This window comes from Columba livia, chromosome 10, assembly GCF_036013475.1.
Source record: "Columba livia isolate bColLiv1 breed racing homer chromosome 10, bColLiv1.pat.W.v2, whole genome shotgun sequence".
NCBI classification, from domain to species: domain Eukaryota; kingdom Metazoa; phylum Chordata; class Aves; order Columbiformes; family Columbidae; genus Columba; species Columba livia.
In genome coordinates this window covers 22,366,341-22,384,824 of record NC_088611.1, presented here as the reverse complement: position 1 = coordinate 22,384,824, position 18,484 = coordinate 22,366,341, and the positions used below count along the sequence as shown (strand labels likewise).

The 18,484-nt window shown below is 51.0% G+C and overlaps 1 protein-coding gene across 1 annotated transcript in view; it reads left to right on the top strand.

The window, feature by feature from the left end:
* Nucleotides 1-636: 636 nt before the first annotated feature.
* Nucleotides 637-18,484, top strand: part of RAD18 (RAD18 E3 ubiquitin protein ligase) — a 33,303-nt gene continuing 15,455 nt past the window's right edge. The window contains exons 1-7 of the mRNA XM_065075834.1: nt 637-1,098; nt 1,401-1,482; nt 5,112-5,173; nt 6,538-6,608; nt 11,304-11,659; nt 13,651-13,750; nt 16,113-16,297. Coding sequence (XP_064931906.1) covers nt 652-1,098; nt 1,401-1,482; nt 5,112-5,173; nt 6,538-6,608; nt 11,304-11,659; nt 13,651-13,750; nt 16,113-16,297 — 1,303 coding nt within the window. The 5' untranslated portion in view covers nt 637-651. The remainder of the gene's footprint in view (nt 1,099-1,400; nt 1,483-5,111; nt 5,174-6,537; nt 6,609-11,303; nt 11,660-13,650; nt 13,751-16,112; nt 16,298-18,484) is intronic.

Genomic DNA, 18,484 nt, shown 5'->3' with positions numbered 1-18,484 from the left:
TCCCCAAGGCCAGGTATTTTTAGCCTGGGATTTGCAATGTCCCCTCTGCAGAAATCAAAGCGCCAGACCTGGCCGTGCCCGGGACAGAGGTGATGGGATGATGCCCGTTTCCATGGCAACCCAGCACACCAGGGGCTGTGCAGAAGGTCGTTCCCATGGCGAAGGGCTGACGCACACCTGTGAGGAACGCGAGCAGCCGCGGCGCTGGCGGGGGTGCTGCACGGGGTCACTGCCGGGGGAGGGCAGGGGAACCGCTTTTCCAAACCTCACCGACATGGTGTCTTAGAGTTTGTTTAAATGAACATCTCCTGGAAAATGGGGGTGAAGACTCCGCCATCTGGCAGCGGGATCACTCCGTGACACATCTGATTGTCACCCGAGCAAACAGCTTATCACAGCGGCTGAGAATTCTATTGCACCCATGTGCTCTCTGTGGAGTTCAATGAACATGATGAACCAAAGAAATCAGCGCCGTTATTTAGCGGCTTTGAGGGCATCTGTATTACCAGGTAACTTCTACAGGCACACTGAAAAGGGCAGAGGCAGGTTTGAAAATGCCTGGTAGATGGTGCATTTGGCGCTGAAAAACTACTGCAGATCCATGGGGTTTCAGAATTTCCCAAGCAGGTGTTCAATTAAACATCATTAGGAATGAAATCGGAACCGGCTGCAGCTGTGACACAAGTTCCGCGGTGTGAGCGGCTGCCCGGTGCGCATCTCCCGCCCGGTGCGCAGCTCCCGCCCGCTTCTGACTGCGCGTCCGGGGGGACGAGCCGGCGGGCCCGGGAGCTGCTGCGCGGCACCGCCGCTCTCCTGGGAGCGGGGACCCGCGGCTCCGCCGCCGGGAGCACAGAACACCGAGATGAAGCGGAGCGGGGAGCAGCGGGCCGGCCCCGGCCCGTTCCCGGTGCCCGGCGGGGCCGCCCCGTTCCGGCCCCGTTCCGCACTACAGCTCCCGGCAGCCCCGGCGCGGCCGGAAGCGGCCGGTGTCGGCGGGCAGGGCTGAGCGCGGGGGATTCGGACTCGCAGCCGGGCCGGGCCGCCATGGCCCTGCCGCTGCCCGACCCGCCGTGGCCGGCCAGCCTGGCCTCGCTCAAGGTGCGTGCGGGGCCTGCGGGGAGATGGCGGCCGGGGGCTGGGGTCGCGGCCGGGGAGCGTCCCGCGGGGCAGCCCGGCCGCCGGCGGAGCCGCGCCGGCACCGCGCCGCGCTCTGCGGGCAGGGCCGGGGACCCCGCGGCGGCCCAGGGCCCGGCCGGGTCAGCCCGCTCCTCCGGGCCAGCCCGCAGCGGGCCGCGGTGCGGTACCGCCTCGCCGTGCCGCGCGGGGCGCACAGCCCCGGCTCTGCGGGGCCGCTGCGGCCGCTGCCCCCGCGCCCTGCGGTGACCCCGGTTCCCTTGCAGGCCCTGGACGATCTGCTGCGCTGCGGGATTTGCTACGATTACTACAACATCGCCATGATCATCCCGCAGTGTTCGCACAACTGTGAGTACGGGCGCTCCGAGCGCCGCGCCCCCGGCTCTGCTCCTGTCCGTCCTGCTGTGTCCTGTGCGAGCCCCAGCAGCACGGGCTCCGCAGGGGTCACCACAACACTGCTATTTCCTTTGCGTTGGAATTCTGTGCCTCCCGTCCTGTGAATAATGTGTTCTATGGAGGGTCAGTTAATGCATCACTATTGACTTGGTGGTTGCAGTTTAAATTTTCTTGAGTTTTAATAAAAATTGCACAGAAACAGCAGTTTTAATAAAAATTGCTTGAGTAGGAGCCAAGGTACATGGGGCATTTGTGGGAAGTCAGTGATGGGGCGGTGAGGTCATTCTTCCCTCTATCTCATAATTCAGAATTAACGTATTTCGTGTAACCGCACCTCCCGTGCATCCCCGGCCGTACCGGCTGGCTGTGGTGGGTCCGTCTTCGCCCTGTGGCTCCGTTTAGGCCTGGCTTGTCCTTCACTCGACAGACCAAGCCAGGCAGGGCTGGGGAAGGTGTGCGCTAGGAAACGGCAGTGAGTGGTTTGGTCTTTACACATCTTTCCCAGGAAACACGAGACTGGAGAATGACCCTGCGGGCTGGTGGAATCCTCTTGTGCTTTAGCTGAGTGACAGAAAACTGCTGGAGAATGTCCTCAAAAACAAGACTTCCCCGTCAGAGTTTTGGAGACAAGGCATCATCTGACGGTTTACGTTTACTGGCACGCAGAGCAGAGGTCACCGATCCTCTCTTTCTTTACAGCACAGGCAGCTCTCCTTGCAGCTCAGGCCGTTTGCCTCCGAGGAGCAGTTTGGGGTGGGAGCCGCCCGCAGCCCTTCCTCGTGCAGTCACGGTTGCAGCCTCTGACAGCACAAGTACCTGTGGTCTGGATTAAGGCACTAAAATGCCACCTATTCCTGCAATTCTTCGTTTAAATATCTTTTATAACATCTTGAGGGCGGGACAAAATGCAAAGCTGTATGGCAGAGAGCGTGAAGCGTTATGAGGTACAATATTCGCGCTGCTGTGCCTCAGGCTGAAATCTGCTGGGACGCGGCAGCGAAGCAGCTCACTGAGAGTCAGGTTAGAGGGAGGTACATTGCCTTTTCTCACCTGAGAATAAACACTTATCATTGTTTTGTTCAGAAACTATAGCACTTCCCCTTCCTTACATGAAGGAGGACACTGTAGTTTGGCAATAAGTTTGGTTTAGCTTGGCAAAGCTCCCACCATTGAAAAGAGCCCATTCGTGGAGGGAGCACGGGAGGTGCTCTGCACTAGCTGGTGTAACAGCATGTCTGGGACCTGCTGGGTTCAGGGGCCCTTAACTTGGAAAAGAATCTGTCAGCTTTCTTTTCTTTGACAGATTACACATGGAATTTCCCCCTCCAAATTGCAGAAAGCCCAAGTTCTCTACAGGGAATCAAAATTTCTTGAAGTATTTTCTAGTCTGTTGTCTCTGTGTGCTCTCTTTGGTTCACTGGGATTGTACAATTCAAACAAAATCCCCTCTGCCATTAGCGAGTAATTATTTGTGAACAGATGAAAATTAAATACATTTGCTTGCAAAACTTTTTTTCTGTTTCTGGTTTTCTCCGTGGTCTGTTACAGGGCCTGTAGACATCTCTATAATCTCTTTGCACCTCTAACCACTTAAAATTCCTCCTCCGCTTGTTCTCGGGTGGCTGGTAGCACTCAGGAGCTCTCTTGACAGCGGTTGTTTGACTTGCCCAGTGCGTGGGATTGTATCTGTATTGACAGGATAAATGCACCGTTCATATTTCTTTCACATCACGAGAGCGCCTGAAGATGAACATGTTCTCTAACGTGGACGTCTCCCCGGGGCAGAGCTGTGCCCTGGGATTTCTCATCCTCTCTGCCAGGGAACACGTGCTCAGGGCTCCGCGGGGACCTGGGGCGGACGCTCCGGCTGCTGCTGCGGGGTGGGGGGCACCTGCACCTCTGACTTCTTCATCGGGAAGTGGCCATTGCTGCCGGCGGGAGCTCTTCTTTTTGTCATACAGGATTTTCCTTTCTTGAAATCTGTGTTGAAATTACTGCTAGACCTGCCGCTGAGCGGATTTCAGAATTGCTCACTTTAAAAAAAAACAGCTATGATCTTTGAAGTGTGCTGTGTAAATCATGGCATTACTGACTTTTCTCATGCAAGCTTGTTTTATTCCTCTTCCTTCTCACAACCTCGCTCCTTCCAGTTTAAACTCAGCAGCGATTGTTTATTGCTGGCAGTGATTTGTATGCTCTCATTCTGTCATTGCTGTTAGGCACTCAGGTTATCAGCTTAAATTCATACTTTGGAATTCTCTTCCGTGCACTGAAATACGGTGCTGCAGGTGAATCTTATAATTAACTAGGTAGATGTGGTTTTACAGGGGATTTGGTCGGTGGGTGCGTGTGGCAGTGAACTTGGTGGCACCGCTGAGTGCTTGGTGGTGTGGTGTGCTGTCCCGTGCTGTTCCCCGGGCTGAGGCTGTTTGTCCCGTAGCACGGAGAGGTGAGTGGGAGAGGAGGGAGCGGGGACGCGGGTGGTGAGGCTGAGGTGTTCTCCGCACGGGCCCAGCGCCAGCCCCGGGCACCCGCGGCAAGACCCAGAGCTGCTGTGATTTGTTATCCCTGAAGGCGCCTCGGCTCCGCTGGCCGCGAGCCGCGGTGGCTGCGGACGCGGGTCGGTGCCAGGGCTTGCTGAAGGTGACTGGCTGCTTGTCAGAGGCTGGCGGGCTGCATCTATCATCTTGATTCATATTTGGTCAGTTAAAGTTTATTTATTTATTTTTTATGAGTTCCTCCCCCCGTATAGCACCTTACTGTATAATGTAATTTTGGGATACTTAGGTGGATTTGTGGTTTTAAGTGTTGAATTAGTGCATTAATGCCTCTGCTCCTTATCAGACTCCTCCACAGAGAGTCTTTGAAATACATCTGCTTAGGTGGCTGTTGCTAAACGTGTTCGGTGCTGAGGCTCCGACCAGTGAATTTAGCAAGCGAATGTCTCTTTTTGCTGGAGAGTGATTGAAGTTTTATGTCTTGAAGTAATTATGGAAGCTCATAGAAAAGTAGAGAGTAGAATAATTGCAGGAATTTACTGTGGCAAAGTGAAGCTTGGGCCATATTTCACCAAAGAGTCTACTGAAGCATCCTGTGAGGAGGGTGTAGCACGGCTTGCTTTCCTGGGGGAGATGTAAGCTGCCTGTGTTCCAGTGCTGCGTCCCGTCGGTTCAGCCCTTTCCCTCAGCAGCAGGTCGGCCTGGTCTGGAAAGGGGAAGAAAGAGCGGGGATAGGGAGCCCGTCCGGGGTGCGGGCGAGCGGTCCAGCGGGAGCCGTGGCAAACCCGGCGGCGGGAGCGCGGTCCGAGCACGGCGCTGCTCCCGTGTGCAACACAAGTGAACTCCTGCTGTGGACAGAGGGACCGAGAGTTAATGTTGGAAGATGCTTCCATAAAATATGGATTTTTTTTTATTTTTTTTTTCTACAATGGTAATCATAATTCCATGGAAAAACGGTGTATTTTCAGTATTGGTGTATTGTGGAATAGTTTGCATATATTGTACAAAAAGGAAATATACTAGTAAGGGTGTTGAACTGCATTTGGAAGAATGCCTGTTTAAAAATTACATCTCCTTTTCCAGTTTGTTCCCTCTGTATCCGGCAGTCTTTGTCCTCCAAAACTCACTGTCCAGCATGCTTCGTGGTAAGTGTTTTTCGTTCCCTCAACTTGTTTGTATTTATTCTTTGGCAGATGTCAGGACCTTTTCCCCTGGGCTAAGCTAAATGGCTCATTCTGGCCGCGTGTCACCGCGGTTCCTGCTGGCGAGCGGCTGGGCGCAGCGCGGTGCTCTCGCCGCGGGCACGCTGCGCTCCCAGAGCCGCTCTGCTGCCAGCACGGCGCGTGGAGCATCGGGGCTGGGTTGTGCCTCAGAGCCGTGTGCGCGCTGCCGCGAAACGTTTAATATTGCCTGCTAGTTAGTTAGAATACACCATCATTTAAAGCACGAGTGCTGAAATGTAAGCACTTTGATTTTCCGCGGTTGGGTGGCCTCACTCTGTCCCCCGAGGAGCGCTCAGCGGTGTCCCCAGCTCGGACTGTGCTGGGTCGCCGTTTTGGGGGCGAGGGGGCTGTCCCGCACCAGGACGGGAGGCGTTTGCGTGGGGCTGGCGTCAGGTGTGGAAGGCGCTAGAGGCAGGTTCTGCCCCATCTGCGGGTGGCTGATTATTACAATCTGACTTAAGGCCTTTTTCTGATTAAAGACCACAGAATACAGTTTATTCTAGGCCTTAGTCTTTTCGTCTTAAGCCAATTGGGCTCTCTTGAACTCCTAAAAATGACAGGCTGCCTAAAAACAATGAATGGCACTTCAGGAATATTGGCAGAATAGAAGTAGTTTTCTTGTGTGTTTCTGAAGCATGAACCGGAGTAGACGTTTCAAGACTGGAAAACAGGTCTGTTTGTAGCTTTGCCACTTTCTGAACGTTCAGTCAAGTGCAGACACTCGATGGGCGTCTCTGGGGAGTACGTTTGAACCGTGGCCTTCTGAAAAATTACAGGTATTGATATGAGCAAGACTAATACAAGCTTTGTAAAACAGAAGAGCAGCAAGACAGCCAGAGAGATCAAAATGGGAAATTGTTTCAAAAGAATGTATTGAATGCACTAAGTAATATCATAATTCATATTTTCACTCCGTAAGCACTCAAAAGATTCACATTTCCCTTCACCAGCTTTTCATGCCTTTTTGCTTGAGGTTCTTATCGTATCCATGGGATCCTTGCTTTGGTTTTCAAAACAATTAAAACCAGGGTTCAATAAAGCACTATTGGAGGTGGCGTATACTGGGTTTTGTTGCTTTAGCTTTATGCTTCATTTTTATCTATCACCTGTGATTTCTCAGACTTAGAGTTCCTGGGCATTTATTTCAGTGTGCGATATTTTACAGGAAAATATGTTTAACCCTCTGCATGTCCATTGACACAGCAGTTTGGGGCAGGGTGGTTGGGGCGGAGATCAGAGGTATTTGTTGTTTTCACTGCATGTTCGTTTCTTTCTTTTTCTAATAGGCAGCCTCGGAATCTGACCTGAGAAATAACCGGCTGTTAGACGACCTAGTGAAGAGCTTTAACTCTGCCAGGTACTCCGATTTTACTGCTCTGGTCTGTGGTTTGGCTCGGATGGGCCGCGTGGCTGGTTCGGCGTGACCGGGCCGGTCCTGGACGAGCAGCGGGGCCAGAGAGAGCTGTGCTGTGGCACAAACCTCGGCAGACACAGAGGTCTGTGCTTTTGGATGGGAGAATGTAGATACTGAGGGACCGCAAACGTGAGCTTTCCTGGGTAAGAGAAGTAACGGAGCACCGTGCTTTCACCTGCATTTCTTATCCACTGTTCTGTTAATTTTTAATTCATTTCTGATCTCATCCCTTTGAAAGACAGGAACAACAGAGGAAGCGTGGCTGGTAAACACTGATCACAGCAGACACGTAATCTATGAGATTTCTTGTGTGATCTCTCTGCTGTTGATGAGAAGCAGCTCAGTCACTTGCTGGGTACTCTGTAGGTTTTCCTGCGTCTAGGGGAGACAAATACTCCATCAGCTTTTCTCTGGAATGAACCTGGAGCTTGAAGTCGATGGGATTCTTGGTTTCAGGAGTGGCAGGAAGCACGGCTCGGTTTATGGCTTTGTTTCTTGAGAGAGTTTCTCTGTGATGAAAATCTGATCTTCTGTATGACCACTATTAGATTGAATTGATTTTATTTGAAGGATTGAAATTCTACTGTTCCATTATTTTAGCTTGAACTTTGTCTTTGGTATTTCCTAGTGATAAATGGATTGCTATTTTTTTTTTGGTAATGTCTTATTTTGTAGGGAACAAGTAGTGCTGACTTGGATCCATTATGATATTGAATCCTAAACGTTAATTTTTTTTGACTGCTTTAATGGACCAGTATAAATCTTACCAGTCAGAGCAGCTCAATAATCTTTCCTTTTGTGACCTGGAGTTCGATGAATTTCTCAACATAAAGCTAAATCACTAAGACACACGTTGGTGTGGCGTTGCGGGGGAGCGGCGCGGTGAGAAGGGCCCAGCACGCGGGCTGCTGCGGTCGCTGCCTGACGAGGGGCGCTCGTCAGGGGAACGTGGACACCAAGTGAATGTTGTGTCGCTTCGGATGCCTCTCGGGTGGTCCCGAGTCGGAGGGGAACAGCGCTTGTCCAGAGAGTCTTGTGTGATACGAGTATCGTTAAAGCACAAGAGCTTTGCTGGTTTCTGCCCAAGCGATGCAGGTACAGGACAAATCTTCTGTCTGCCCCTTCCCACGCCTGCTGTGGTTTCTTTTGGCTCTCCCCAGAACAAATCTGAAGCCTGGGGATTGATTTTTTTTGAAACCTGCTAAGCTCTTCGAGTCCATCTGACTTGACTTTGAGCCTCAGGTAGCTCAGTGTTTGTGAAAATTAAGTCTTAAATCTTTTCAGTATTTCTGAAATGCAAAGGCATTTCTTAAGTCAGGCCTGTAGGGAAAGCAAATGCTAATGCGGGTGGTGCTTAGCCAGGGAACAGCTGTGCTCCAGCTCAGCGTGTCTGGAATGGGAACCATCTCAACACACCCGAGTGCTGATCCCGTTCACACCGCTGCTCACCGTGGAGCGGAGGGACGGGGTCCGTGCGGGGGACCCTGCCTGGCTGGAGCGGGGCGCCCCGCCAACCTCCTGAGGCGCAACCAGGCCAAGTGCGAGGTCCTGCACGTGGGTCAGCACAGTCCCATCACAGACACGGGCTGGGAGGAGAATGGCTGGAGAGCAGCCCTGAGGAGGAGGATGTGGGGGTGCTGGGGGATGAAGGGCTGGCCGTGAGCCAGCCATGTGCTCTTGCCGCCTGGAAACCACCCGTGTCTGGGCTGCATCACCAGCCCCGTGGGCAGCAGGTCAGGGAGGGGATTCTGCCCCTCTGCTCTGGTGAGACCCCGCAGTGCTGGTCCAGCTCCGGGGCCACCAGCATCAGAGGGACACAGACCTGTCGGAGCGAGTCCGGAGGAGTCCACGGAGATGATCCGAGGGCTGGAGCTCCCATGGGGCTGGAGCAGCCTCTGCTCAGCTTGTGCTCCACTGCTCCACGGGAGCTGGGGCTCTGGAGCTGGACAAGAGGACACTGAGGGGTGACTCATTCCTGGGGATCAATATGGAAAGGGGGAGTGTCAGGAGGATGGAGCCAGGCTCTTCTGGGTGACAACCAATGATAGGACAAGGGGCAATGGGTTCAAACTGGAACACAGGAGGTTCCACTGAAATATGAGAAGAAACTTGTTGGGGGTGAGGGTGGCAGAGCCTGGCCCAGGCTGCCCAGGGGGTTGTGGAGTCTCCTTCTGTGCAGACATTCCAACCCGCCTGGACACCTTCCTGTGTAACCTCATCTGGGTGTTCCTGCTCCATGGGGGGATTGCACTGGATGAGCTTCCCAGGGCCCTTCAACCCCTGACGCTCTGGGATTGTGTGACTGTGTGAATTCATCACTGAGCGGGTTAGTTCAGCGAGACAGGAGCGAGGCTTGTGCCGGCCCTGCTGTATGGACAGCGCTCTGAGCAGCTGCAGTGAGGCCGGTGTCTTCAAGAATAATAAGTGTAAAGTTTTGGTGGTTTGAAATCAATTTCATTGTCCTCTAGTGAAGAGATTAATTTGATGAGAGTTGTCAGTTTCTGCATCACCTAGCTACAAAATTTAGCAACAGAATTTAGAATTATACTTGTGTAAGTAGAAAACTAGTCCTTGCTGAAAACAATCTGTGCTTTTTTCATGCACAGGGAAGAAAAAGGTGTTTTTCCTTTCAAGTTTATATCTTAGTTTCCTAATCGGGGTTCCGTGACAGCTAGTGAGTCAGAGGAATAAACACATCAACTCAGAGTGCCGGAGAGAGCAGCACCATCATTTCTAATGCACGGGTTCACTTCCAGAGGGACTGCAGAAGGAATTGCAAGGAGAGAAATGGTCTTTTTGTACGGTTCGGACTGTCCTGTGAGAGCTGTTCCGGGCCAATTCACAACCCCGGGTCTTCCCTGGAGCTTATTTACGTGGAAGCAGTAGATTCCCGCTTGCTCTGTGTCATCACTGCTTTGGCAAGGGAGAAGTAATTGGGCCATAAAACGGGAAGCAGGATCTCGATGAAGGAGGAAAATGAAATTTTTAGGTAGGTCTTGCAGCTCTGAAGAAGAATCTTCAGCATCCGTCACCGGTGTTACTGAAGCAGACCGGCAGCGCGCGTGCTGGGTGGTGCGTTAGCGTGCCTGTGCTCCTCGGCTGAACTGAAGGAGGTGTAAGTCCCTGCCCCAGGCCCGCGGTGCGAGCGGGTGGTCTCAGGGAGGATTACAGCCGTGGTTAGAGCGGTGGGTGTCAGGACCCGCTGATATCTTCCTAATTCGTCTTTCAGCCTTCAAAAGTTCTTGTGCTCTTAAACTGAGCTTTGTCAGCCCTCAGGCCTTAACTGCTCCGTGCCGGGGAGGTGGAGTTGTATCTGCTAAAACCTTTTGGAGGTGATGGTAGCCTGTGCTAGTTTCTTAAGAGCATATAATAGATAGTGTAGAAAACTGCATGCAAAACGAAGAGCTTGTTGGAAATGGGCTTGTTCTGGGGTCTACCAGTGGGACCAGCTTGTGGGTGAGCTGCTCAGTGTGGGGATGGCGGGGGTGAGCTCGGCTGCGTGCCCTCTCGGAGCCTGAGCCACGGCTGGATCTTCCCTCTGCTCGGGCTGGTCCAGATCGCTCCAGTGACAGCTGCAGAGTTCCTGGGAATAACGAGAAATCTGAGTGATTGGCTTTGGGGGGAAGGGAGAGAGACGGCTGCTGGTGAAGGTTGTGTTGGAGAGCCCAGGGCTGTGCGAGGAGTGCCCGTGGGGTCCAGCCCTTCCATCCTGGGGGTGCTGCTTTTGGAGGGTGCCATTGGGGGTGCTGCTTTTGGAGGGTGCTTGTTTTGGAGGGTGCCATTGGGGGTGCTAGTTTGGGGGGTGCCAGTTGGGGGTGCCAGCTGTCGGGACCACTAGATGTCATCACCCGGCCAGCAAAGCTGCTCCATGGGCCCAAAATACTGTGTTCTGGAAAAAGCCATCCTGGGCCTCTTCTCTTCTCAATTTAGTACTGGCATTTTCTGTATTTTCCCACCAAAAAAAAAGGCATTGAGAATTTATATGTGTTTTGGCAAACGAGTTTTTGTGTTCTTGTCCTAGTGTTCTTTCCATTGATTCTGTGCCAAGATCAGATTGCTTCGGAAAAGTCTATTCATAAGTCTTTATCCTTCAATACAAGGAAAAATTCGCTATGGTTGTTTGCAGACTAATGGTGTAAATAAAGCAATCTTTATTATCAAATTATTGTTAGGATGGGATTTGATTTTTGTGAAATAGTTGGGGTTACCTGGTGCTAAGTCTGGAGGCCCGAGGAACGTGCGGGTGTCCGTGGGGGCTCAGCTCGGCTGGGACACGCACAGGGACGGGGGATGTGACACTTTGTGCTGAGCTCCGGCTGCGGAGCCGGTGTCACAGCTCTGGGACACGGTGCTTGGAGAACTCTGGCTTGAAACTGTCCGCTGCCTTCTCCAAGCAACGGGAAAACCTGTTGTTCTTCACTGCGTTCCGCGCGGTGCCTCTCAAGGCATTTTATTAGCTTTGCAGAAGGTGACTAGTTTAGTTAGAAGCTCAGGGTGGTAACGAGCTGGCGTGGCGAGGCTCGGCTGCTCCCAGCGGCGTGGGCAGGGAGGGAGGGGTGGGGAAAGGCTCTGGCTTCTTCTCAAAGCAAAAGGCAGCGTGTGCAGTGTGGCTGACTGTGTGAATTCTGGCTCCCCTAGACAGCAGCTGTTCCAGCTGGTCCAGGACACTGGGCAGACCCCGTCTCCCCCGGCCTCGAGCAGGCGCCCCGCTGGCAGCCGCCCCGCCAGGAGTCCTGGCTCGTGGCCGGTTTTGAAAGAAGAGGTGCCACCGATCGACAGTTTCTTCAGAAAGGCAGAGGTTTGCGCCTCAACAACGGCAGACGGCCTGGCGGGAACAGTTCAGAAGATTTTCAACACTGAGGATCACCACAACCTGGACAGCACTGCTGCAGAGGCCGATGGTAAAGACGATGAGTTGGGATCCCGAGAGAGTCCTGAATGCACCCAAGGTCACGAAAAGCCTTCAACATCTCTGCTGAAAGCGGTCAGGAAAGGTGAGACTCTGAACGTTAGGTGTGTCCTGCTCCGTTCCCCGCTGTGGCTGAGGTTGGCTGTGGCGCTGGACACTGGAGCACGGGGCGCTCGTCCCCCCGCTCCCCGCGGTGTCCACAGCGTCCTTGAGGCCGCTTGGGCTGCTGCCAAGCGGTTCAAAGGAGTTCAGCACTCACAGATTCCTTTGCTTTGAGTAACAACTCTTACAAACAATAGTTGCGCAACAGAATTAGTAAAAAATGAAGTAATTTTCTCTTCCCCCCCTTAACGACTAGATGGACAACATCACAGTCCTTCTACTCTCGCACCCTAAGTCACCACGAGCAAGGTATTTTATAAGGTGTTTGCTGTTTGAGGGTGCACCCGCCACCCAAACGATCATGGCTTCAGTTTTGTTAATGTTCCTATCCATACACTCTCCAGAAGGAAGTAATCTGTGGTGTTCCTGTCATTCTACACAGTTAAGATCAATTTATTCTGAAGCATGAAAATGCCCATTTATACTGATCAACTACAATCAAATGACAGAATCCTCTAGCTTTGACAGGATGGCAGCCATCCTGTTGATCCAATTAAAAACCTCAATTAAAATAAAAGCTTGTGTAGGAGTACAACACCGATTCTTATTAGTTGATATTTATCTTTCTTTTCTTTTTTAAAATTATCCTTTTGTGTAATGATTTATTCAGCTGGAGCTCTGAAGTTCGTATTTATTCGTTAGTTGGACAAATAGTGCTTGGAGATGTAACACGGCCGGGGGAGCGGCTGCGTGGATGGGATCCGCTTAGCCTGAACTTACCTTTCCTGGTTTTAAGGATCAGACTTGCTTGCGTTAGTAATTTAAAACTCCTATGAAATTTTACCTCTCATTTATTCTTGAGCAATTGAAATTTTCACTTGCTTACCATTTTATGACCTTATTAAATCCCCAAGCATGCATTACATTGAAATTGTTTGCACAAATGCAAAGCAGTTGGTCAAACAAGATAAATGGAAGGCTTGAAATGAGGCATTGCTGAAGTGCCTGTAGTAAGTATTATTTGTTCTGTGTTAAGAATTGAAACGTCAACTTCAAATACAATAATAGGCTGCTCAGAACTATTGTGTTATGTTACTGTCCCGACTGTGTTGTATTTTTAACCTTTGGCTGGGATATGATGTCATGGGAGTCGGGAATTGCACAGCAGTGCTACCAGATAGCTCTCCCGATTCCCACAACATTTCACAGCGGTTTTCATAGGTTGTTTTTTGTTTTGTCCTTTAAACCGAAGCCAGCTCCCCGCACATAATGCACAGGCTGTCAGTTCCAGAGCCTCTTTCCCATAGTGCTGAGTTAAAGCCAGCCTTTTGGTTTTGACATCATGGGACTGAGAAAGGTGAATATTTGAAGTCTGTGTTTTCTGACTGTCTTCACAGGTCCTGTTTATAGTTGCTGCTTGAAAATATGGTGCGAGAAGCATAGCGAGCTCGGGGTGCCGGGCTGCAGCGTGTTAGTGGCACCGCGCTGTCACAGCGTGGTTGTCTGTGCCGAGAGCCGAGGCACGGCCGGTTCCTCGAGCCGACTGCCCCGTTGAGAACAGGATGAGAACAGAGTCTGTGCTGCACTGCCTCACCACAGTGAAGCAGCTCCTTTGTTCAGCAGGGAAATAACTGGACAAGTGAAAAACACGAGCACAGAAATCTGCTTATGTTGATATCAGCCCCCAGGTCTCTGTGCAGGGTGCACGTCAGCCTAGATTTGTACTGGAGATTTTGTTCCATCTGCCAGCAGGGAAGATGAGAGCCATTCTGATACAGGCTAGAGAGAGAAATAGGTGTTCTGGTGCAAAGGAGAGCTATGATGAACATTCTGCATAGACATGCCAGGTCTTTTAATAAAGACGTCTGGAATCTGGGTTTGCGTGGTCGTCAGTCAGCAGTTGGGTTCCCGGTGGGCACGCGTGCTGGTTGCTGTGCCGCGCACACCAGTGAGCTCCTTGTCCCGTGCTTGCAGTGGAGTGTCCTGTCTGCGGGGTTGCCATTCCGGAGCAGTACATCAACAAGCACCTGGACAGCTGCCTGGCCAGCGGAGAGAAGAAGGACAGCCTCAGGAGGTGAGGAACGCCTGCCACAACTCTTACGTGCATGTAGCCCTTTTTCTGCACTGCTGACATGATGCGTATTACTTGACGGGTTATAATACAGTGGATTTGGTTTGTTTCTTGGTTACCTGCTGTATAGATCCCTCTAAAATCACTCTATAATGTGATAGTGGTGACTGTCCCCTCTCAAGAGAAGTGTGTAGATCAGCACCACAACTACTTTTTGGCTCCTACTGGCAAGAAAACGCTGGACAGCGTTTTAAAGAATCCAGCGCAGGGAGCGAAACTGCCTGTGCGTTGTTCTCACCGCGTTTCTCTCACTAGCATTGAAACTCTTCAGGTAACACTTGCTCCCATTTGTCACGTGGTGAGTGAAAGGCTCCCCCTGGTTTGAGTGGGCCAAAGACAACTGCTTCACCAGCTGTCCGGGCACAAGCCGAAATGGGACCTTCCCCCGCTCACCGTGCTGCGTTTCAGGTTCCCCCAGTCAAGGTTGTTTCTTTAAGGTCTCAGTTTCCATCAGATCAGCGCTTGCCTTGGACTTCATGCCCCCGCCCCAGGATTTGTCACGGTCGCCACGTTCCCGTCACACGTGTACGCTTGGGGTGGTTTTACTTGCTAGCGTAAGTTTAGGCCATTATTATTTCTAACTGATCAGAACTGCGAGGGCCTTTTACAGCGTGCGGTTTTACTGCGTGCTTTTATTTCCAATTCCTCTGAACCTGGAATTAGAAAGTAGTTTTACGTTAAAGCTCTTATTTTGCCCAGTCATGCTTAGAACGCCAGCCTATAAGCTAAAGGGCTTGGAAGATGGATAAGTGGTAAATTAACATTGAAATGTGATGTTATGTTTTAATTTCCACTTAGGACATTTTTGGTGTTTTCTCTGTGCTTAATGGACGGCAATAAGAGCCAGGTTTTTCTCTGGTGCTGGGCCCATGTCCCTAGCAGAGTTCTACATTTTGCTTGTTTTATCTAGGGTGCTTGGATCTTAGGGAAGTGTCACACAAGAGCCCTCTCCCTAGGGCCTGGCTGCCGAGTGCCAAGTGCTGGGCTTGGGCAACGCGCTTGTTTTCTGGCCGTGTTGTTGGTGTTCCAGTGACAGCTCATCTCGAGTTCTTCTCTGAGTGATTTTAGCTGTTTATCCTCGAATTTGGAGCACATGCTGTGCTGATGAACAGCCGAGCAGGATTTCAGCAGAACTGACAACTTATTCCCCACGAGCTGCACAGGAGCAATTAGAAGCAGCGTGTGTTCCCGATGAGCGCTGCGTTTCTCGAGGGTGGAAACCCCCGACAATCAGACTCCAAATGGTGTGAGCGGGTTTTGTGTCTGCTCGCCAAGCTGCCATCGCTGCTGCTGGGGAGTTAGAATACATACAAAGCTTTCTTAAGACTTTCAAAAGATTTAGTTATTCAATGACGTTTTTTGTATTTCCCAAAAGAACCTGGAAAAATTCTTTTCCTGAAGGACATACCATGGTAATATCTGGGTTTTTTGCCAGCTGTGCTACAGGGGCGATATGAGAGTAGATGAATTAATGATCATTTTTAAGCTTTGTTTTTTAACTTGGCAATTGGTTTTCAACGTGCTGAGTTGGAGGTGCAGACAGTTCCGGGTGGCTCCTTTCACGATGCCAGGCTGCCGGCTCCTCTGATTCAGAGCAGCGCAGCTCCGCTGTTGTGCTGCAGGGGAAGAAGCGCCGGACTCAGTGCTGTTCTTCTGCAGCTAATAAAGAATTTAGGCTGGAGCAGGTGAGCGAGGCAGCAGATGGATTTGGGTACCCGGGGCTGGTTGGGTGTGTTTCAGCGGGAGCCACAGGGCAGACTGGGCTGATGTGTGCAGGAGGAAACGCGCTGCTGATCTGAGATGGGAACAGTTGCAGTAGGACTCGGGTTCTCTGTGGCAGTTTCCTGGGGTGAAGACGTTTCCCGAGCGATGCCGGGAACACCAGGTTCTCCTGTGCAGGGTCCGTTTGGGCTGGAGATGCTGTTCGTTCTGGGTAACGTCCCTTCCCGTGTCACTGACCTGCCCTGCGAGGTGGGAGCTGCGCTCTGCTGATTCTGAAGCCTTTGCTGGAGATATTAAACTGAGCCACGGTCCGTGTGACATGAGCAGCGTTTCCTGAAGAAAACCCAACTAGACCTGTCGCCTTCTGTGTGCTTGAAATTGTTTTTGTGGTGGATGGAAGAAGTGCTCTGGCTTCCTAGAGCTGTCAGGTCTGCGAGACCCTGTCACCGGTTGTCTGTCACTGCTGAAACCATCCTTTCGGGTGCTTCTTACCCAGAGTGGGGGAAATACCCTGTGGAAATGTCAGTATTTGGGTCTCCATAGGAGCGCTGATTACAGAAGCGTTTGTTCCCGTGTCCTGCAGCTCTGCTCACAAGCGGAAGCCTCTGGCCAAGGTGGTTTACAACCTGCTCTCTGACCGTGATTTGAAGAAGAAACTGAAGGAGCACGGGCTGTCCACCCACGGGACCCGCCAGCAGCTCGTTAAACGACACCAAGAGTTTGTGCACATGTATAATGCTCAGTGTGACGCTCTGACCCCCAAATCGGGTAAGTCAGAAATTCTGGGAAAGCTGTTGTGCACGATCTGTATGGATTTCCCCTTCTCTTAGTTCTCAGGGTGGGAATGAGGCTGGTTTGAATATGTGGGAAAATGGGAGCTAGAAGAATTTATCTCATCTAAATCAAGATGAGCGCAAAGAAAGGAAAGTTTAAGGAAGATCAGAAACCCGTTGCTGTATTCTGCAAGTATCCAGCAAAGATGTGAGTTTGTGTTGAAATTCTGATACTTCCTGGTGTACTAACCCTGTTCTGAAAAATGTCCCGTGTTTTTATTGACTTTGCATTGTATTCAGTGCCTCCAAATTAGACTCTGAGGCTTTCAGTCCATAAATTGGAAATACCTGAGGTTCTTAGTAAGTGAATGGATTATTAATGTATCTTTTGTTTTGAATTTGTGCTATTCCTCCTATACACTTAGACTTTTATATTTTTATTGGGTTTAATTACAGCTCCTCCTGCTATGTTCTGGTTCACACAACATGGAAACACGCATCTTTCTCAAAGATGTGTCATTTGCCACAGGTGATATAAGGAGCAGCACAAACAGGCTGCGTGTGTGCTGAGACACAGCAGATTCATACTGTCTTATTTGTTATTTGATTAGAAGCTTCTGGCAGCCAGTCCTTTGAAAGGAATCCGTGGCAGGATGCTGTTCTGGTGTTCGTCTCCGGGGAGCGGCAGAGCCGTGGGTGTCCTGGCCGTGCCGGTGGCGGGGTTGTGCGCCCTTTGCTGCCTTTGAGGGCAGAGAAATGAGCAGCATCGTTCCTCACAGTAAACTCCGCTTCGTCAGTTATCATTAAACAAATGTGACAGTATGGGGGAGTTTTCATTTCGAGTGAATTTTAAAAGCTCCTACGTTAACTCCATATACGTGTGATCAGCTGAATATCCACAACTTCTGTGGCATTTCAAAAATAAAGCGTCGTTTTGGTGTCCAGCTCCTTTATTACACGGGCTGTCCTGCCACATGCGGTGCTTTTTCAGAAATCAAGTCGGTCACTGCAGCACAGTGTGAATTCAGCAGACAAGCTTTAGGCTCCAGCTTTTTGGAATGGTGGTTTCTCTTGCCGGCTCTTGGCTTGGATTGTGGGAGCAAGTGCATGAGAAAAGCCAGTCTGCAACCAACGCTGTTCGCCTTTTCTTTTTGCTCTTTAACTGTTTTAAGAGCTTGACTAAGAAGGTTAAGTGCATAAGTGAATTAGGTGCCAAGTGTCACTGCTTAGTTTGTGCCTGAGCTCTTCTGAAAATAAACATAAATGCTTTCAGAAACCGCTTTCTAGGACTTCAGGAAGTGTCTGGGATGAGAACCAGCACACACAGCCGTTGCGAGGTTGCGTTTGGTTCCAGCAAGGACAGGGTTCAGGCAGTCGAGCGCAGCGGCTCGGCTGGGATGGCGGCGGCGCCGGGAGCCCGTGCCTGCCAACGGAGCGAACGAGTGAAGAGCTCCCTGCGGTGCCGCCGGGTACTTGAGCTGCCCTGCCCTGCCCTGCCCTAAATAACGCAAAACTTTATGAAGTTCTGGCTCAACACCTGTTTATAAAGGGTGAATTATGAAACTGGCCCTTAGGATGCAGACATGCACTTGCGGTGGTAGCCGTGAACCCAAGGTCACCGTCTCATGTGCATAGCTGAGCTTCTGCCGAAGCATTAGTGCCAAATTCCTGAATTTTGCTGAAACTAGTTTTAAACATGTTTTATTCCTTCAAAGCCTAATAAGCTTCTTGTTCTCTGGTTACTGTCTAGTGATAGTGTTTATTTTAATAAATGCCCATAGCTACCTAGAAGCACTGTGAAAATGATTAAGTGTAGAAACAGATTTGTAGAAGTAAATAGATGTAAGGAGGAAATTATTCACCGTGAGAGGGGGAGGCCCCGGTGACGCTGCCCGGAGCAGCCGGGGCTGTGCAGGGTATCCCTGCCCATTGCAGGGCTGGAATTGGAGAAGCTGTAAGGTCCCTTCCAACCCAAACCGTGCTATGAAATGTCAAAGTAAACCATGCAGGATCTTGTGTAGCTGTAGTTTTAATGTTACACACAGTTGGGTCTGTTTGTATGATTTGGAAGTGTCTGACTTGGGCGCTAGAGCAGGTTGTAGTTCGTCTTTGCACTCTGGGTTTGGATGTAAGCCTGCGGGCGGTTTGGGGTTGCCTTGGAGGTACAAATACAATACACAGT